Here is a 22,099-nt window from a genome sequence, read left to right on the forward strand (position 1 = left end):
GACTGCTAAAATGTTTTGCCAATGGATCACTAATTCTTCCCCTCTTGTGTCTTAAATCATTGCAGTGTGTGCCGGCACGGAGAATAAGCTCAGCACGCTCTCTGACCTGGAGCAGCAGTATCGAGCACTCCGGAAGAATTATGAAAATTGTGAAGTTGTCATGGGCAACCTGGAGATCACGAACATCGACCGAAACCGGGACCTGTCCTTCCTGCGGGTAAGTTAGCACGAGTCACTGCACTGAGCCCAGGGCACTGGCATGCTGCCTTGTTTCACACTGACCCCAGTGGCACATGTAGCTGAACTGTAACTAAAGGTGAGAGAACAGCAACATTACAGCCAGCTGACCTCTGGGAGATTGCAGTTAGAACCAGAAGTACAGAGCAGATTTCAAGGGGAAGAACTGATGTGCTGGCGGAAAAATGCTGGCAATTTGGTGGAGAGAAGGCTTTTGCTCTGTTTGAACTGTCAGTCCACTCCACACTTACTTTTTGTATTTCCATGATTTGGAGGAGCTGGGATTGGACTGGGGTGTACAAAATTAAAAATCACATAACACCAGGTTACCGTCCGACAGTTTTATTTGGAAGCACTAGCTTTTGGAGCGCTGCTCCTTCATCAGGTGGTTGTGGAGGACACAATTGTAAGACACACACTTTTGAGATAAACTCTGTGTCTTAGAATTGTGTCCTCCACAAACACCTGATGAAGGAGCAGCGCTCCAAAAGCTAGCGCTTTTTCCAAATAAAACTGTCGGACTATAACCTGGTGCTGTGTGATTTTTAACTTTGTATTTCCATTATGTAACTGTTTCTCCTGCGGATGTCTAGTTTTACTGCTCCCCTAAAGCAGCAGGCTTTTGGTTCTTTTCAGCCTCCATTTGTAGATTTGCAGTGCAGGGAGGAATCCATGGTATTGATGTGTTACAGGATAAATGAAATTGAGACTTTGAGTGGTAACAGATACATTCTCTCCTGTTGACAGTTGGTGCTAATCTCCTCTACTATAACAGTTTGCACTAAAACCATTTAATGAAGTGATTTACAGTTAATTACTTAAATCTGTTTGGTAAACTGTTACTGCAAAACATATCTATCAGACGCCAGGCCATTAACAAACTAATTAAGCATCCTGGAGTAGAGTTAAGGTGCTGCATTCTGAAAGGAAGTGTTGAAGCCATGTGGGAGGAGAGCGTTCAGTGGATTCTGATGAGATTAAGGTACTTTCTTTTTATTGCCCATATGCCTGTCTAGAGAGCGTGATCTCACTTTATTGTTACTTAACCAGTGTGCTATTGCTCTGTAATCAAAACAGAAAATTCTGGAAACTCTCAGTGAGTCAGGCATTGGTGCAAGAAACAGAGTTGATGTTTTCAGTCAATGACTCCTTGAATGGTCATTTCTCTCCCCACAGATGCTGCCCGATCTGCTGGGTTTCTCCAGCAGTTTCTGTTTTCGTTTCAGATCTTCGGCACCTGCAGTTTAGATTCGGTTACTTACAGTGAGGAAACAGGTCCTTCGGCCCAACAAGTCCACACCGACCCACTGAAGAGAAACCCACCCATACCCCTACATTTACCCCTTCACCTAGATTAGATTAGATTACTTAGTGAGGAAACAGTTCTTTGTTTTAGCATTTTGCTTGTGTTGCTCTCGGTTTATGTCAGAGGGTCTGCGTGATGAAAGCAACATTCCCACCTCCCCTTCTTTCTGCTCAGGAAGGGTTATGGATCAAACTCCCACTCCTTTTCGACCTTACAGTGGGAACATTTATCATCATTTGTATTGTGCTTGTAACATAACTTCCATTCCAGTTTCAAAGGAAATCATGTGGAATCGCAATCGTCACAGTTACAGTTTCACAAGGGGGTTGGTCAGGGTTCACTCCAGACTCTCAGTGGCTTCCACCTCCCCCATTTAGGGAGCAATTCCTCCCATTGATGGAAGAGTCAGTAACTAGAGGATTTCAACTTAGAATAGCTGACAAGAAAACCAGGGGAATGATGAGGAATCTTTTCCTTACTCAGTGGATTATGAGCTGCTATACGCGACAACAAAGGGTTTTGGAAATCATTTTAACAGTAACTTTCAAAAGTTGAATGGATAGGTTTTCAAAAGGGAAAGAGAAGGGGAATTGACACTAATGGATAGCTGTGCCAAAGGGCTAACACAGATATAACTGGCTGATTGGTCTCCTTCTGTGCTGTGCGATTTGAGGATGCCAAGTTATGCTGTTATTCATTCTCATTTCAGATGGAAATATTGATACATGGTAGTCAAACTGTTCAGAGACACTTTTAGATACTGCTGCAGCTAATGGGATCTGACCCTGGTCCTCGTGGGTCAGAGATAGGGGCATTATCACAAGAGCCCTTTGGATAGTCATATAACGTAGGACCAATCAATTGTTCTTATGTCTAAGAATTAGGAAGGATATTTAACAGATGGCTAGTCCAATGTCCAAAGTAAAATTGCATGTCCACCCCTTCCTGGTGAAGTGCTTAAACAGTGGTGAAAAACTTCCCTTCTGCTGCTGGGGTTGGCATATCAGGAAATGCCTCACTCTCAGCCCACTGTTTCACATTTATTGGTTCACACTTTCGGTTGGGTGTGAAACAAATGTTTGTTTCTGGAACAGCCAAACCTGGCTCTCCACTCACTTGCTAGCCTCGCTGCTTCAATTCACCCCTTTGCACAGTGCAAAACTAACTGTCACAGACTTGCATTGTCCACTGACCTTCAACTGAACAGGCAATTACTTGGCAATGGGAATAATTGCTGGCTGCATAATTACTCCCAGCTGTTCCGATTGGAATTTGAAGAGTAATTATCCAAGGTGAATGAGAGATTAACATTCTGGCAGCAAAAACGTTGCTATTGGGCGAACCAGACTGAATGACAATTCATTACTTTGTGAAATTTGTAAACCCGAGAGAAATTACGATCGGAACTTATTGAAGTTAACCATTGGTTAAGATGTCAGCGGCTACCTTCAGCAAGTATTTTCACCTCACACTAAAGTGGTTCTGTCATGGGCTAGTCCGTATATCTATGGACAGAACAGCCAAAGCAGCAGGGATCGGACCTCTAAATTCATTTTTGGTGAACAACTGAAAGTCAACTCAAAAAGCATTTATTTCCTATATTCCCTTTGAGTAACCCTCTTCCTAACTTGTTCTGACGAGCCATGACCAGAATGGGAGTCTCTCGGTAAGAGTATAGTCTTTTTTTTTGTTGCATTGTTTTGAACATGGATCACAGATAGAACTGCTAATGTAGCACCTATGCTTGACCGCTTGAGTAGGGTGGAATTGGTTTAAATTGCATGCGATCAGATCCTATCTTTTAAATGATGTGGAGGAGTGGAGGATTGGGGTGGACAAAGTTAAAAATCACACATCACCAGGTTTATTTGGAAGTACGAGCTTTCGGAGTGCTGCTCCCTTGTCAGGTAAGTGTGGAGCAGGATCATGAGACACAGAATTTATAGCAAAAGATTACAGTGTCATGCAACTGAACTGATACATTGAACAAACCTAGATTGCGGTTAATCTTTCATCTTTTAGAATGAGTTGCAGGTTTCAGTTCATTAATATGTAAATCCCAGAACTTCCTTTAAGTCACTTAAGATTTTATATTAAAAAAAGTGACATCTCAGCTCCGACAATACATTGAAGATGTGAGGTTAGAGTCTGTCTGTATCCCAATCTTGAGTCAGACTGGTTCTATTTCCAAAGTGGAATTTATAAAATATTACATGGATTGACCGCCTGCAGATTGGACCAAAATCTGCGACCCATTCTAAAAGATGAAAGACTTAACCACAATCTAGGTTTGTATCAGTCAGGTTACATGACACTGCAATATTTTGCTATAAATTCTGTGTCTTATGATCCTGCTCCAAGCTTTCTGATGAAGAAGCAGTGCTGTGAAAGCTAGTGCTTCCAAATAAATCTGTTGGACTATAACCTGGTGCTGTGTGATTTTTAACACTTATCTTTTAAAGTCAGTGATACTTCTAAGTGAAGTCATGGTTGAGGGCGATATTGCAGTGGGCACCAGAAAATACAGGCTAGTTTGAAAGGTTGAATAGGCTTGGGACCTTTACTTGAGAAACAAAATGCTGAAAAGTGATCATCAAACTTATGAAAGAGTTAAACAGGTATAGTGTAGCAAAGTCATCCACGCTAGATGACAAGATGAAAATTAAGTCCCTTAAGTACAAGCTAGTCATTGAGTCATAAAGATGTACAGCATGGAAACAGACCCTTCGGTCCAACCTGTCCATGCCGACCAGATATCCCAACCCAATCTAGTCCCACCTGCCAGCACCCAGCCCATATCCCTCCAACCCTTTTAAATGTTGCCATTTAATGTTCCACCGCTTCCTCTGGCAGCTCATTCCATATACGTACGACCCACTGCATGAAAAAGTTGCCCTGTAGTCTCTTTTATATCTTTCCCCTCTCACCATAAACCTATGCCCTCTAGTTCTGGACTCCCCGACCCCAGCAAAAAGACCTCGTATTTATCCTATCCACGCCCCGCATGATTTTATAAACCTCTATAAGGTCACCTCTTGGCCTCTGCAGGTTCATAGCCCCTTGAAAGTAGAGTCGCAGGCAGATAGGATAGTGAAGAAGGCTTTTGGTATGCTTTCCTTTATTGGTCAGAGCAGAGAGTACAGGAGTTGGGAGGTCATTTTGTGGCTGTACAGGATATTGGTTAGGCCACTGTCAGAATATTATGTGCAATTCTGGTCTCCTTCCTGTTGGAAAGATGTTGTGAAACTTGAAAGGGTTCAGAAAAGGTTTACAAGGATTTTGCCAGGGTTGGAGGCTTTGAACTATAGGGAGAGGCTGAACAGGCTGGGGCTGTCATTAATAAATTCAGTGGGGAACACAGGAAGTGTTAAGTATCTAAAGCTTGCGATCAAATAGAGTTGCAAAGCAGAGAATTTTAATTGGCAGCTCAATATTCACATGAGAAATGAGTAGAAGACTATGTTAGTGAGGTTGGGTGAAGAGCTGTGGGAAAAAGGTTCAGGGAATGAATGCAGACACCGACATCTTGGGTCTCTTTGCCTGTTTCTCTTCTGTAAATATGTCATGATACTTTGCAATTTTGTTTTTAAACTGGTCGGAGAAAGTATAATGGTGTAAAGATTAGATTAGATTACTTACGGTGTGGAAACAGGCCCTTCGGCCCAACAAGTCCACGCCGACCCGCAATCCACCCAAACCCATTCCCCTAAATTTACCCCTTCACCTCACGCTACGGGCAATTTAGCATGGCCAACTCACCTAATCACATTTTGGGATTGTGGGAGGAAACCGGAGCACCCGGAGGAAACCCAGGCAGACACAGGGAGAATGTGCAAACTCCACACAGGCAGTCACCCGAGGCTGGAATTGAACCCGGGTCTCTGGTGCTGTGAGGCAGCAGTGCTAACCACTGTGCCACTGTACCCCCACATCAGTTCTGAACTTCACCTCGCTTCAGGGAAAGATAGAATGAATGGTCTGGATCACCATTCCCAACACACAGGGGTTCCTCACATGTGATTTTTCTAGATGTTGAATGTGCTACTCTGCAAGAAGTAGCGAGAGGAATATTTTGAATCAGTAATAAACTTAATTCCTCCCAAACATTTAGCTGTCTCCAGTGTCAAAACTCTGCAATTAAAGGTATAAAGGTTATCCAACCTGGTCATCAATTATGGGAGTGACTCATATTGTCCCAAACAGTGCACAGGACTCCAGAGCACCATACCTCAATTCTCTGCGGATAATTTAACTTTAAACGTGATTGCTGACTTTCCAAATACTACAAATGGAAGCAGGAAGGTTTAATTAAACAAGTCAACTTTCTTTTTAAGGAGGTCAGTGTGTTAAATGAAGCAGACTGATGTTCAGTCTACTGCATCACAGGATAATGCAATATGGCTTTGCATCTCGAATCCCTCAGGTATCCAATTCTCAGTTAGAGTTGTGCATTCTTTCGAGAGTAACCAAGGTAGGGTCTTCATTCTTCTGACTTGAGGGTGAACCGCCTCAAAATAAGGTCAAAAATCAAACAACACCAGGTTATAGTTCAACAGGTTTAATTGGAAGCACACTAGCTTTCGGAGCGACGCTCCTTCATCAGGTAGTTGTGGGCTCCTGATGAAGGGGCATCGCTCCGAAAGCTAGTGTGCTTCCAATTAAACCTGTTGGACTATATTCTGGTGTTGTGTGCTTTTTAACTTTTGTACCCCCCAGTCCAATACCAGCATCTCCAAATCAAAATAAGGTCAGTTGCCTTTACTGGAGGATGTGAAGATGTAAATAATGCCATAAGTACAAGTAGAAAATTGGGCTGGAGACAGGGGCATATGGTGTAGGTCCATATGATGCATATCGGACCCTGATTGCTTTTTCTGGGTTGATGTGTTTGGGGGGGGGGGTGGGGGGAGGGTGATCTGATGCAATGAAGTATTAAGGCTCACTTATCAGAAATAGTCATGGGGTGGATGAGACAGCAAGTCACAAACCCTAATGGTCTCAGCTGAGGAGCAGTATCTCCAGAACAGAATGAGTGAAACTGAGTTCTGCACCTAACTATTGGGGGAAAAAGACATGAACATCTTTTGATAGTCGTGAAACATTCATGATAATGAATCAGCGGGGGTTTTATATTCTGTCTGGTTTACTTCTGCCTAGCAGTCATGAGAAGGAAAAAATGACTGTGAACAAAAAGGGCAGATGCTTCACCATCAACTTGTATGCATGACTAGCTAAGAACATTTTTACCCTGAAAGGATCCTCACTCTAGCTGTCACATCTGTGGTGGCACCACCTCTATATGTTAGAGTGCAACAAGACAGCAGTATTTACTCAAATAATTCAACAGTTACTGATAACTTGTAGCATTAACCCTGTAGAGTAGAGCTCAATGTTACAAGTTGAATTAGGTATATTGATTTACTGTCTTACGTTATAATGACTAGTCAGCCAATTTTTAGACACTAGGAGACTGTTGAGCACTTTCAACTTATTGCCTCAATTTTAAAATTCTTCAAGTTAGGTTCTAAGCTATGGACTGCATTCTCTATAGCACTTTGACTTCTCCTCACTCCCTTTCAAAATCTTCCATGAAACCTCCATCTTGACCAAATGTTGACCACCTGTTCTTATATCTCCATGTATAGCTCAGTGTCATCCCTGATAACCCAATTGATAACACTTGGCTATGGTACATAAGTGCTGGCTGTTGCTGTTCTCTCTAAGCAAATGCGAATGAGTTGGTTGTATCCATGGTCCCACTCAGGGTCTCTATTTCCATGTAACTTGCCTTCTTCACAGATATGTTCGGAACAGTCAATTTCGTGCACGCTTTATTAAATTCATGTTGCACACGCACTTTTGCTCCCATTTCAGCATTCAAAAGGAAAATGTTATTTGCATCTAGCCCTGCAACCCTTTGAAATGGTGACCCTCCTCCAATTCGAGCCTTTTGCACAGCCCTGATTTCCTCCGTTCTCCCACTGGGAGTCTCGCCTCTGGGTGTCTCTATCTGAGGTGCTGAAAATCCCATACAAAATGTCTCCACGTTTCCATCTCTTTCTCCTCGTTTAAAACCCTCTTTAAAGCCAACTATCCAACTGCATTTTTGGTGGCTCGATCTATTAACCCCATTTGTGGCTCAGTGTTCGATTTTGTTGAATTATTTTCCTGTGAAGGTGGAACATAGTTGGCGACCTCAGGCCACACCTCTCAGCTGTCGAGAAGTGATTTGTGAAACACTGCCTAATCGATTTTGAATGTTGGTTTGAGGCAAACTCCATGCCTCCTCCAAAGTCTGTGGGTGACCCCACCAAATGCTGAGTGTTCCTTTCCCAGACGGTGGGCAATTTCCTCACCCAACATAGTGTAATTGGATAGGGTGTGCTTGAACTAGCAGAACATCTGGACTGAGTTAAGGACTCCATTGTTGATCGTGATGAAGGTGTTCTCACTGTTTTGTGGTCAGGAGAAGGTTAGTACAAAAGTTTTGTATTTTTTTCAGACTTTGTTTAAAGGCCAAAGTGTTTGGAGGCTTGGGCCCAACAGTCTAGGGCAGGTAGATGCCCTGGTGAACATGTACCACGAAAGCACAGTGATTCGCAAGCTACAAGAAAGGTGCCACACGTGTGACAGTTATTGTCATGCACAGAAAAAAGATATTGCAGTAGAATTTTCCCTCATCAAAGTGATCTTGGTTAAGCGACAAATCTGTGCATGAATAACATGCATGTTATTGTTGTTCCTGGCTAATGTGATCTCAATCAAGTGGCAGCACCAACATTTTCACTTGCTTCAACTCTTCTGACCTTGACCCAGAGCACCTGACTTTAACTTTATGCAAGTGAATAAGTTTGGCCTGATGAGAACAACAAAAGTGCATGGATGTGGACATAATCCAGCTTTGGAGAATGGAATTAGCAGGGTGGATAAAGGGGAACCAGTGTATGCACTGTATTGGTGCTGTATAACCGCATTGTTGAAAGACTCCTACTAATGTACCTCATGAAGGATCAACAGTAAAACATTAGCATGGTTCATTTGTTCATAGACAGAAAGTAGGTTAAGCAGGGCATTTTCATGTTGGCTGGCTGTAACTGGTGAAGTGGTGCAAAGATTAGTGTTGGAACCTCACTAATTGAGTTATTTTATGGCCTTAGATCAGTAAAGTGGTGTCAGGTGTCATTAACAGTGCTTTGAACCAGCACTTGCTCAGTGATGCCAGGTTTGGGTTCGGCAAGAGTCACTCAGCTCCCGGCCGCATTACAGCCTTGGTTCAAACCTGGACAAAAGAGGTGAATTCCAGAGGCGAGGTGAAAGTGACAGCGCTTGACCACAGATGGACTGCAGTGGCTTGAGAAGGCAGCTCACCACCACTTTCTCCAGGGCGAGTAGGACGAACAATAAATACTGGCCAAGCAAAGACACCCAGGTCTCATTTGCGTGATTAGAACAAAAAGGATCAAGAAACCCAGAAAATCAACACACAAGCATGAGAAACAAAGAGGGAGACAAATGGCACAAGGGACCTTTACTGCAGTGGACTAGAGTACAAGAGTAAGGAAGCCATTCTGGAATTGTACAAGCTGAAAATGTGTTGCTGGAAAAGTGCAGCAGGTCAGGCAGCATCCAAGGAGCAGGAGAATCGACGTTTCGGGCATGAGCCCTTCTTCAGGAATTGTACAAAGCCATGGAGCATTATTTTAGGCGCTTTCTCTTGCTTTGGAGGCAAGAGTAAAAGTTCTAAATTGTGGAAACACCAATTTTCCTAAGCTGAGATGCAGTTTGGCAGAAGTGGACTGGAAACAGTTACATCAAAGTGAGTCAGTGCTGAAACATAGAACAGTACAGCACAGTGGGTGGCACGGTGGCACAGTGGTTAGCATTGCTGCCTCACAGCGTCAAAGACCTGGGTTCAATTCCCACTTCAGGCAACTGTCTGTGTGGAGTTTGCATATTCTCCCCGTGTCTGCGTGGGTTTCCTCCGGGTGCTCCGGTTTCCTCCCACAGTCCAAAAATGTGCAGGTTAAGTGAATTGGCCATGCTAAATTGCCTGTAGTGTTAGGTAAAAGGGTAAATGTAGGGGAATGGGTCTGAGTGGGTTGCGCTTTGGCGGGTCAGTGTGGACTTGTTGGGCAGAAGGGCCTGTTTCCACACTGTAAGTAATCTTAAAAAAAAGTACAGGCCCTTCAGCCCTCGATGTTGTGCTGACCTTTTTATCCTACTTAAACAAACGTTCTAAAGCCTTCAAGGAGACCGAGACAATGCAGAACACACATTCTGACAAAGGAAAAGGCTATGAGTCCCAAATTTAGACAGCCCTGGATGTCAAAAGGTCAAAAGAAGAACGTTTATGTCGGATGTTAAAGGTTCAATCCCACAGAAAGGAATGTAGAAAGTGCAGGGGTAAAGTTGAAAAGAAAATTTGCAAAGTGAAGAGAACGCAAGAAAAGATATTGGCATATAAAATTAAGGAGAACCATAGATGTTTTATTACTAGAATAGAAAAAGCTAGAAGATAACTGAGTGGGGTATTGAGACTCACAAGGGAACAGGTGTGTTTGGAGATGAAATATATGGTCATGGCTCTTGAATAATACTTTGGGTGGAATCTTCTCTTCTTTTTTAAAGTATGGAGACATGTGTATAAGGTAGTGCCATTCACTAACATGCCATTCTCTCTGCCAAGATAACTCACCAGCTTGCCCACCAATGTTTTTTCTTTATTTTACTCCTGTACATGACTGGCTTTCCAGCATATATAGCCATTCATTAACTGCCCTTGAACTGCTTGGCATGCTTGACCATTTCAGAGGGCAGTTGAGAGTCAACCACTTTGCTGTGGGTCTGGAGTCACATGTAGGCCAGACTAGGTGAGGATGGCAGATTTCCTTCCCTGACTGACATCAGTCAGCCAGATAGGTTTGAGTTAATCGACAATAGTTCCATGGTCATCATTAGGCTCGTAATTTGAGCTTTTTATTGATTCAAATTCCAGCAACTGTCATGACGGGATTTGAATCTGGGTCCCCAGGGTCTCTGGGTTAACAGTCCAGCAATAATTCCAATAGGCCAGCTCCTCCCCTTGTATTATTGGTAGCGGTCTCTGCTCCGTGCAGTGCTGCTAGAAGTGGAGGCCCTTGGTTGGGTGGGCAACTCTCAGGGAGGAGCTGGTTTTATGGAAACTGTGTATCCGCTGCGGGCTTGACGACACTGAAGAACCCAAAGCTGACCAATAACTGCCAGAACGCACTACCCTGCCACCCCACACAACTGTGCAGTCCTCCCACAGCTTTTCCAGCATTGGGTGGATGATGGGGTAATGGGGGGAAGGGCGAGTGTTGAGATACATCCTGTCACTAGCATTAAATCCTGATCCTCGTTTTTAAGAGGGCTGTGGAGGCTTCGAGTCATGAGGGAAAAATGTGTCAATGGAAGTTTGATTAGCTGCAGAGCATTGCCATTCTGTGGCAGCTGGCTGCGATCATAATTCAGGTACAATTTGTACACCGCACACTCAATCATGCATTGTATTTCAATTTGCTGTAAAAACCACATGGAAAAAGTATTTCAGAATGAATTAATGCCTTTAATCTCTTGCCCAGTGATGCTTCAGGTGCTGACAGCAAGGACGTGTTAGTTTACTGCCAAAAAAAAGTGAAATATGAAATGTGCTATTTTGTCAGCAATACCTCCAAGAGCATATGAGTAGCGTTTTTTGTTAATCCGCCCTTTATGAATTAATCTTTTAAGAAATGCAGAAACTGATGCCTCCTTTGGAACAAAGTGCTGCCTGTGGATTGGGTGTTTAGCTCAGTAAACACATGATACAGACATGATACCAAGTGCAGACTCCATCAGGATCTCTTTTACATTATTACAGTCAAAGTCTTAGATCGGGTGAACTTTATTGCCGACATCCTCACTTTAACACCTGCTTGCTCTGTCCCCATTACCCAATGTACAATTCAAGTGGATCCCAAAGGTTTAACAAGGAGTTTTGGCAATTCATTGAGAAGGACGATCATAGAATCCTTACAGTGTGGAAATGGGCCCTTTGGCCCAAGAAGTCCACACCGACCCTCCATAGAGTATTCCACCCAGACCCATTCCCCTGATGACCCCCCTTTATCATTTACTGTAATGAATTATCCCGAGGCATACATCAGGAGTGGTTTCAGACATCAGTTGACACTAAGCTGTTAGCTATCAGGAGAGGCCTGGACATGGTCTAAAAGTTAGGTCTTAAGGATGGTTTTAAAGGATGGGAGAAAGCTATGAAGTTACAGAGGCTGAGGGAAGGAATTGCAGAGCTTAGGGCTTGGATCGCACAACCTCCAATGGTGAGACGATGGCCATCATGAATGCTCAAAAATCCAATTTGGAGGAACATCAAACTCATGGAATTTGTGAGGCATATCTGCTGGGAGGCTGCTAGGTTAATATTCAACCTTGCCCTACACCCCACAAGATTTTATATGACATGTTTGTGTACCCTTACATTACACCTTACAATAATAAACATGCATGTATGGATACAGACAAATAAGACACACACATTAACAAACATAAGCAAACAAATATACACACACGCACAAAACATGCATGTGCCCACAAATGCATGCTGCACACACAGACACATCCATGCAGGCATGTATATATGCACACACATACACCTCTAAGATGTCTGTAGTGACACAAGTACATAGCATGCTGCATTTGCAATGAGTACCATTGCAATATCTTTCTCCAGAGTGATCCCATGAAGCAAGTCCAGACAATGAAGACCGTCTCAGACCATCAATACAATGGATAGAGTGCAGGAGTATTGATAAAAGTCACTTCTCCAGATACAGGTACTTCATACAGCAGCAAAAGCAGGGCAGGAGTGGAACTGCAAGCATGGGAGAGTCAGAAGCTGTAACTGTTATCTGTTTCACCTGCACTTGCTGCTTCACCACTCTCAAATCTACAGTCAGTTCCAGCTCTCAGCAACCTGTCAGTTTAACCGATAGTTATTTGCGCAAAAGCATGGCCGAACAGCCGTAGTTGGGAGTGGGAAAGAGTGAGTAGCTTTGTGAGTCGAGTTTCTCAAAGGCCAGCAGCATTTTGCCACCCCTCAAACGTTGCTGTCCTCAATGCTTGCGTACTTTGTTATATGATTGCACCAGCTCAGGTTATCAGAGATTGCAGAGGCAGGGAAGGGTGAAGCTGTGAAGGGAGTGGAAAACAAGGATGAATAAGTATTACCTTGAAGCTTTGCCAGGCCAATATCTTATAAAGTCAGGTCTTATCCAATTATAAGTTGGTTGAGGGAATTACAGTTGTGTGAATGATCCTCTGCTAATGTGGGGTCTGTCAGGCACCAGTCAGGAAGGTTTTTTCGGTATTGCTACTTCATGAGGGGATAGAACTCCCTCACTGCTCACAGTTGACTGAACTGTCAATCTTCTTTGATTCTACAAAGCTTTCCGTTAAGTTTGTGGTTTGTTAACAAACAGTTATCTGCACAATTTCAAGAAGATGCTGATCCCTTGTTTTGTTTAAAATGACGATTCATGCAATCAACGATAGCAGCCTATTTCGTGTTTTCAAACCAGAGAATAGATTGATTCGTCATAATCCATTGAATTTTTTTTCCAAATTGCTCTTGACAATCAAATGTGGAGAGTGGCAGCACATAAGTAAGGCCATAAGACACAGCAGTAGAAGCGGGCCATTCAGCCCATCTAGTCCACTCTAGCATCCAATGAGATCATGACTGATCTGATAATTGTCCACTTCCCTGCCTTTTCCCCCATAAACCTTGATGCTCTTAACGCTTTAAAAAAAAAGTCCATCTCAGCCTTCAATGTACTGAATGATCCAGCCTCAATAGCTCTCTGCATGGAAGCATTCGATAGATTCATTACTCTCAGAACAAAAACTCTGTCTCATCTCTGCCTTAAGTTGGCACCCGCTCATTCAGAGATTATGCCCTCTGTCCTCTGCTCTCCCACAGGGAAAGCAGCCTTTCTGCATCTCCCCTCTCAAGTCCCCAAAGAATCGTAAACATTTCAAAAGACCTCCTCGTATTCCTCTCAACTTCAATCAATACTCACCCAACCAACTCAACGTCTCCTCGGACCTCCTTCCATACCTGGAATCAACCAAATCAGCCCTCTCGGTGCTGCTTTGAGTGTCAATTTTACTAGCTGAGGGGACTAAATCTTTCCACAATGTCCCATGTATGGTATAATTAGTATCTCAGCGAAGCCTTCCTATTTTTATACTCCATTCCTTTTGGAATAAGAACCAACCGTCAGTTTATCTTCCCTATTTGCACAATGAACTTGGATGCTAGCTTTTTGTGATTTGTGTACAGGGATACCCAAGTCCCTCTGTGCTGCAACTTCTTATTATTCTGTTTTTCCTACCAAAGTGGGTAGCTTCACATTTTCCACATTATATTCCATTTTTGCCCACTCACTTAACCTGTTTTATATCCCTTGCTGGACTCTTTTTTTTGGTTGTTCTGGTTGGAGGTCAGTGACTAGCAGTGTGCCTCAGGGATCAGTGTTGGGACTGCGATTGTTTTACAATTTACACAGATCATTTGGAGTTGGGGACCAAGCGCGCTGTGTCAAAATTCATAGATGACACTATTATGAGTGGTAGACCAAAGTGTGCAAAAGACACACCGTCTGCAGAGTGATATAGAAAGGCTGAGTGAGTGGGCAAGGGTCTGGCAGATGGAGGAAGGGTCTGGCATGCTGCATTGACAGAATGCTGCACTATTGGAGGTGCCATCCTTCAGGTAGAGAATAAATGGAAGCCCTAACTAAAATCTTGAGTAACTGCCAAAAACCATTGGCATTATTTGCAGAAGAGCAAGGCAGCTCTCCCAGCATGTATTCCTTAATCAACAGCAGACAAACAGAGTACCTCGTCACTATTACATTGCCATTTCGGGGACGGTGTTGTGGGCAAATTGGTTTTTGTGTTTCCCGGATCATAATCAGTTCTTCATTTAGATGTTGATCACTTGGAACATCCTGAGGTCAAGAAAGATGCTATATAAATGCCATATAAGTTTTTGTTGAATTAAGTTTGATGAATGAACAGTTGGAGTGTGGAGAATAACAGTGATTCACTCCACCTTCAGCTGCAACCATACCGAGCGTTGCGGTCTGTTCAGAATAGTCTGGGAGACCAGCCCAGAAGGAGAAAAATGGGCAACCATTGAGCAGGTTCTGGGTGTGGGAAGGGTTTACTGACATGACCATAAGGCTGTGTGCCAATGCAACCTTTCAGCAGATAGCTTGATAATGAACTGATTTGGACGTTAATAATGACTGGACTCTGACATTCACTCCCTCAGCCTCTCTGTCTGTCTCTCTGCACTTCTCTTCCGTTGGTATTCTCTTCCAAAGCTTTCTTTTTTGCTTGTCTGTCCTGAGATCTGTACTGATGGCTGTGTTGACGTTTGACTGCGAGTGCTCCAGTGAAGAGTCACAGGGGTTTTTTCACTCCACACACAGAAATGTAACTGGTTGATATCCGAATGGCAATATGTGGCAATCAGATCTGCTGTATCCCAACCCCCCAAAACTTTCCAAACACTGGGTAATTTACCATACTTCCAGAACTTCTTAAGGTGAGAATTCATTTTTAATGTTTTAAACATTGACCTTTGGTTATTTGAGTTAAAGTCCAATTTGATCTAGTTGCAAGTGGGTGTATATTCGCTGGATTTAATGGTAAAGAATTGGTTGCACTTTATAACTAGCATCAGTGAGGAAACCAGACAAAACCAGCTTCCAGGATTATTTGTAGCAGACTGGCATCCGGGCAGAGAGACTGTGCCTGTCAGTGCCATGATCGATTGATGTATGTGGCTACCAATTAATTTCTCCGTTGCCACAGACAAAGCAGGCTTGACTCAGCAGGGAGATGAAATATGAGCACGATCCACAGTGTGATGTATCGCAGAGGTCAGCTCAGTTTGGTGTTGAACAGTGAGACGGTAAATGTGTACAGAAAGAATGTGTTTATGACTGGCCAACAAGTCATGAACAGAGCAGTTTGTCTCCTTGGCTTCTATCCACCAAAGGGTGGTGGTAAACTCAGCAGTGCTTCACCCATGTGGTAGAGAGAATCTGAAAATGTACATACCAACTGTGTGCAAAAAGAACAATGACATGCAATTGAATAGTGCTTTTAATGCAGTGTAAACGTCTTAAGATCCTTCACAGACATGTTATTGGACAGATGTTGATATGCAGAAGGACACTAGGACAGATGATCATATGCGCTGCCAAGGAGGGAAGCTTAAAGGACGGCCTTTGAGACAGAGAGGTTGGGAATTTTCTGGAACTGAGGGCCTACGCATTTGAAAGTATGGACATGAATGGTATGGATATTGTACATCCCTGAAGTTAAAGGGCTATATTGAGAGGAGCATGTACATTTGGGGTTTTGGGGCTGTCTGAGATTACAGGAGTTGAGATCGATGACACCACAGAGGGATTTGAGCAGCAGGATAAAGATTTTAAAATCCAGGCATGGCAGGACTGGGTGAAAACGTATGTCAGCGATCATTAGGGTACTTGGAGAAAGGGAGTAGGATACTGGCAACAGAGTTTTGGATCAGCACAAGCCTTTTTAAAAAAATTAAAATATACTATCACAGGATGTAGGTGTTGCGGACTTAGGCAGTATTTATTCCGGCCCCTTTCGCTCCCACCAAACCCCTGCCATTTGCCCTTGAGAAGATGATGATGAACTGCCTTCTTGAACAACTGCATCTTGTAGATGATACACATTGCTGAGTGGTGGACGGAATGGATGCTTGTGGATGTGGTACCAATCAAGTGGGCTGCTTTGTCCTGCATGATTGTCCTTTTTTAACTAAAGTCCAATTTGAACTAATTACATTGCAAGTAGGTGTATATTTGCTGGATAAATAGTAAAGAATTGGTTGCACTTTATAATATGCACGATAGAATTCAGACAATACCAGCTTCCAGGATTCTTTATAGCAAGGAATCTGGGCTGAGAGACTGTGCCTGTCAGTGCCATGATCGATTGATGTATGTGGCTACCAATTAATTTCTCCATAGCCACAGACAAAGCAGGCTTGACTCAGCAGGGAGATGAAATATGAACAGGATCCACGGTATGATGTATTACAGAGGACAGCTCAGTTTGGTGTTGAACTGTGAGACGGTAAATGTGTACAGAAGGGACGTGGATGATATTAAGCTTCTTGAGTGGCTGTTGGAGCTGCACTCATCTAAGCAACTGGACAGTATTGACCCATACTTCTGATTTGTGCCTTGTGGACAGGCTTTAGGGAGACAGGAGGTGAGTTATCCACTGCAGTATTCCTAGCCTCTGACATGCTGTTGTACCCATGACATTCTTGTAGCTGGTTCAGTTCAGTTTCTGGTCAATGGTAACCCCAGCTTGGTTAGATTAGATTCCCCTGCAGTGTGGAAATAGGCCATTTGGCCCAAAAGGTTCACAATGACCCTCCGAAGAGTAACCCACCCAGACCCATTCCCCTACCCTATATTTACCCCTGACTAATGCTCCCAACCTACATACCCCTGATCATTACGAGCAATTTAGCACAGCCAATTCATCTAACCTGCACATCTTTGGATTGTGGGAGGAAACCCATGGGGAGAATGTGCAAACTCCATACAGACAGATGCCGGAGGTGGGACTTGAACTGGGTCCCTGGCGCTGTGAGGCAGCAGTGCTAACCACTGAGCCACTTGTTGATAGCGACGGTAATGTTACTGTATGTCGGGGGGAGATGGTAGATTCTCTTTTGCTGGAGAAGCTTATTGCCTTGTAGAGTTCAAATGTTACTTGCCACTTTTCAGCTCAAGCCCGAATATTGTCCAGGTTTTGTTTCATTTGGACGTCGACTGCTTCAGTACCTGAGGAGTATTTAGTGAACATCCCTCTTCTGACCTTATGATGGAGGAAAGATCATTGATGAACTCGTTGTAAATGGTTGGGCCGACATTACCCTGAGGAACTCATGCAGAAATGTCCTGGAGTTGACATGACTGATCTCCAACAACCACAACCATCTTCCTATGTGTCAGGTATGACTCCTACCAGCAGGGAGTTCTCCCTGATTCCCATTTTGCCAGTACTCCTTGATATCACACTCCGTCAAACGTTAAAAATCACACAGCACCAGGTTATAGTCCAACAGGTTTAATTGGAAGCACTGCTCCTTCATCAGGTGGTTGTGGATTATAAGATTAGATTAGATTGTTTACAGTATGGAAACAGGCCCTTTGGTCCAACAAGTCCACATCGACCCTCTGATGAGCAACCCAACCAGACCCATTCCCCGACAGTTACCCCTTCACCTAACACTACGGGCAATTTAGCATGGCCAATTCACCTAACCTGCACATTTTTGGACTGTGGGAGGAAACTGAAGCACCCGGAGGAAACCCACACAGACACGGGGAGAATGTGCAAACTCCACACAGACAGTTGCCTGAGGTGGGAATTGAACCCAGGTCTCTGGCGCTGTGAGGCAGCAGTACTAACCAGTGTGCTAGTGTGCCGCCCACAATCATACGACAAAGAATTTATCACAAAAGTTTATAATGTGATGTAACTGAAATTATATATTGAAAAAGACCTGGATTGTTTTTTAAGTCCGTCATCTTTTAGAGTGATCATGTTGGTTTCAGTTCTTTCATATGTAAATCGCAGACCTTTCTGAAAGTTACATTCTCAAGTGAACTTTAACATGTTGGCCCAGATAATGTACTGAAGGTGTGAGGTGCCCTGTGTGAGGCTGTCTGTGCCCCAAATGTGGCACCTCCAATTAGTCAAATGTAGCCTTGATGTCAATAGCAGTGACTCCCACCTTACAGAGTAAAATCTCCCGCAGCATGAAGCCTTTGAATCCAGAGAGTGGACAAAGCCTGTAGAAAGTGCTGTGTTCCTGGTGTTAATTTGCACGTTGCCGGATGGGGGAGGAGAATGGCACATGAGTAGTGCCCAGGGTGGGAGCGAGCTGTCAAGTTAGCACTTCCCCTGATGGTCAGAATTTGTTCGGAAGTTCTGTGCTTGCAAAGAAAATTGCTGAATAAGAATGGCGGTTGTAATGAGAGATGGGACTATGGCACTGTACACATAATAAGGAGGCACTGTGTATGTATGGCTGTGCCTCTCGAGAACTATTTATATCTGAACAATACCAACTGTTTATATTTGCTTACCAGGCCCAGTGATGTTTAATTTCTCCGTCGAAGGAGGTTGCACTTGAGTGCATTTCCATTGGCCAGCCTCTACGAACAGATGCAATTTTAGAGATGCTGTTATTTCTGTATTAGTAAAGGTTAAATATTGTGCATTTACATCTCCATTAGGTTGGGTCCTTGAGAGCTGCATTCTGGTCTCTCTGCTGCCTGGGTATGATTATGATTGGTGGGCCTCTCCACTCAGCCTGACCTTGACTTCCCAGCAGGCACTTAATGATATGCAGGCTTCTATTTGTTATTACAAGAGCTGTGCTTTTGCCTCTGTCCAGGAGTTAAACGAATAGAACAAATGAGCCACCAGATCCATTTGGTGGGAAGCACTGGGGAATTAATTGAAAATTAATGCCAATCTGAAATCTGTGACATACAGCTCAGAATAATGGACTCCAGCCCTATATATATATATAAAGAGTAAAGAAGTTAATTTAGATCAATATTACTGCGATGAAATTCGTCAGCTCACTGTGTGGTTGTGTAGTTGGTCTGCTAGTAATCACTCACCAATTACACCAAGCAAATAGGGTTGCAGTAATCTGCCCTGTTACTCCTCATATTATAGCAGCAGATTGCAGTGTTACTGAAATGCATTGCAGCTGATCATGTGTAACTTTTGACTCTGATTTCAAATGAGGAGTATTCCTAGAAAAGTATTGCATTCATTTTTGACAGACTCGCTTCATGACTTGCGGAGAGTTAACAGTTAGGAGTGTCACGGTTAATCTGCTTGGGCTATTGCTTTTAAATGCTGTTAAAGGCGCTGTATAAATGCACCTTGTTTTCAACAAAATGTCCACGATTGCTGGGAAGTGTGGACTGTGAGGATAGTGAGAGATGCGTGAATTTGAAATGTGCAACTAGAGAGTGGGTTTAATGACTTTACAGTCTTTGCTTCAGTTAATGGATGATTATTCAAGTTATTCCACTTTCTCCATTGATTGTGGGTTGAGGATAACTCTGGAGACTGTCTGCTGTTGTCCAGTTACGTTCTGTCTTATTTTTTTCATGCTAGATCATGCTGGCTCTCTGGGTGTTTCTTCATTTCGAACGTCCTCCAAGTCAAACCTGTCCTAAACCTTCCTAACAAATGCAAATCAAATTTTGTGCTCCACCTTCCCATATAAACGTAGACCTTCTATTTACAAACAGCAGCAATGACATCTTGTACTGTCTGACACCTTAAACTTAATGAAAAAGTTTGACCCAGAGCCACATAAAGTGAGATTAAAAGCTTGGACAAGGGTTTGAGAACAGGGTGGCACAGTGGCTAGCACTGCAGCCTCACAGCACCAGGGTCCTAGATTCGATTCCAACCTTGGGTGACTGTCTGTGTGGAGTTTGCACATTCTCCCTATGTCTGTGTGGGTTTCCTTCCAAAGGTGTGCAAGTCAGGTGAATTGGCCATGCTAAATTGTCCATACTGTGAGGTGCATTAGTCAGAGGGAAATGGGTCTGGGTGGATTGCTCTTTGGAGGGTCGACATGGACTGGTTGGGCCAAAGAGCCTGTTTCCACACTGTAGGGAACCTTAAAAAAAAGATGCCATAGAGTCATAGCGATCTACAGCATGGAAACAGACCCTTCGGTCCAACTGGTCCATGCCAACCAGATATCCCAACCCAATCTAGTCCCACCTGCCAGCACGCAGCCCATATCCCTCCAAACCCTTCCCTATTCATATACCCATCCAGATGCCTTTTAAATGTTGCAATTGTACCAGCCTCCATCACTTCCTCTGGCAGCTCAGTGCATACACACACCACCCTCTGCATGAAAAGGTTGTCCCTTAATCCCTTTTATATCTTTCTACTCTTGACCTAAACCTATGTCCTCTAGTTCTGGACTCTCCCATCCCCAGGGAAAAGACTTTGTCGATTCATCCTATCCATGCCTCTCATGATTTTATAAACCTCTATATAAGGTTTATATCCCCATATCTGAAGGACGTTGTGAAACTTGAAAGGGTTCAGAAAAGATTTACAATGATGCTGCCAGGGGTGGAGGATTTGAGCTATAGGGAGAGGTTGAATAAACTAGGGCTGTATTCCCTGGAGCATTGGAGGCTAAGGGGTAACCTTATAGAGGTTTACAAAATCATGAGGAGCATGGATAGGATAAACAGACGAGGTATTTTCCCTGGGTTGGAGGAGTCCAGAACTAGAGGGAATCCTGAGGAAGGGCTCATGCCTGAAACGTCGATTCTCCTGCTTCTTGGATGCTGCCTGACCTGCTGCGCTTTTCCAGCAACACATTTTCAGCTCTGATCTCCAGCATTTGCAGTCCTCACTTTCTCCATACGGATCATTTAGTCCAACTCATCCATGCCGTATAGATATCCTAACCTACTCTTTTAAAAAAAAAAGTCCCCTCAGGATCTTGTGACTTGATCACCTTTCATTCATTTAAACCCCAAATAGGTACAGGCCCAACCAGGTCCAAATGATTCTTATGAGAGGACTCCAATAAAAAGGGAAGAATACCAAATGCCTTCTTCACTATCCTTTCTACCTGCGACTCCACTTTCAACTCCTTGTTACTCTTCTGTCCTCAATGTATTTAGCCGCTAAATCCCAGGGATCAATCAAGTGAATCTTCTCTGAACTGTTTCTAATGTATTTATATCCCTTTTTAAATAAAAGGGGCAAGCCTATTCACAGTACTCCAGATTTACAAACAGTTGAAATAGGAGCAGAAATACACTGTCTGGCCCCTTGAGCCTGCTCCACCATTTAAAGTGGTCATGGCTGATCGGTTTGTGTGTTGACTTCCACATTCCCCTCTCACTAATAATGCTTGATTTCCCTGCTTAAGGAGAATCTTCTGAAAAGTAATCATGATCCCATAAGCAGGGTGTTTGACCCATTGGGTCCACACCGACTTTCCAAAGAGCATCCCACTCAGATCCACCCCATCTTATCCCTCTATCCCTACATTTCTCATGGCCAACTCCCACCTAGCCCGCAAATCACTGGACACCATGGGGCAATTTGGCATGGCCGATCCACTGAAACGGTACATCTTTGGATTGTGGGAGGAAACCCATGCAGACATGGGGAGAATGTCTGTGTGGAGTTTGCACAGTCACCAGAGGGTGGAATTGAACCTGGGTCCCTGGCACTGTGATTCAGCAGTGTTAACCACTGAGCCACAGTGCCACCATTCTGAGGCAGAAAGTTTGACAATCACACAACCCACTGAGGAAAAAAAAACATTCTCTTCTGCTCCGTTCTGAAACTCAAAAGTTACACGCCACCAGGTCATAGACCAATTGGTTTATTTGA

General features: G+C 43.6%; 1 protein-coding gene across 4 annotated transcripts in view; it reads left to right on the forward strand.

Annotated features, from left to right (window-relative positions):
* LOC140481932 (receptor tyrosine-protein kinase erbB-4-like) overlaps nucleotides 1-22,099 on the forward strand; it is a 1,043,042-nt gene that overhangs the window by 387,411 nt on the left and 633,532 nt on the right. For all 4 annotated transcript variants that reach the window (XM_072578639.1, XM_072578641.1, XM_072578642.1 and 1 more), the window contains exon 2: nucleotides 66-217. In XM_072578639.1, the coding sequence (XP_072434740.1) occupies nucleotides 66-217 (152 nt within the window). The remainder of the gene's footprint in view (nucleotides 1-65; nucleotides 218-22,099) is intronic.

The sequence above is a fragment of the Chiloscyllium punctatum genome, chromosome 10 (genome assembly GCF_047496795.1).
Source record: "Chiloscyllium punctatum isolate Juve2018m chromosome 10, sChiPun1.3, whole genome shotgun sequence".
Taxonomy (NCBI): domain Eukaryota; kingdom Metazoa; phylum Chordata; class Chondrichthyes; order Orectolobiformes; family Hemiscylliidae; genus Chiloscyllium; species Chiloscyllium punctatum.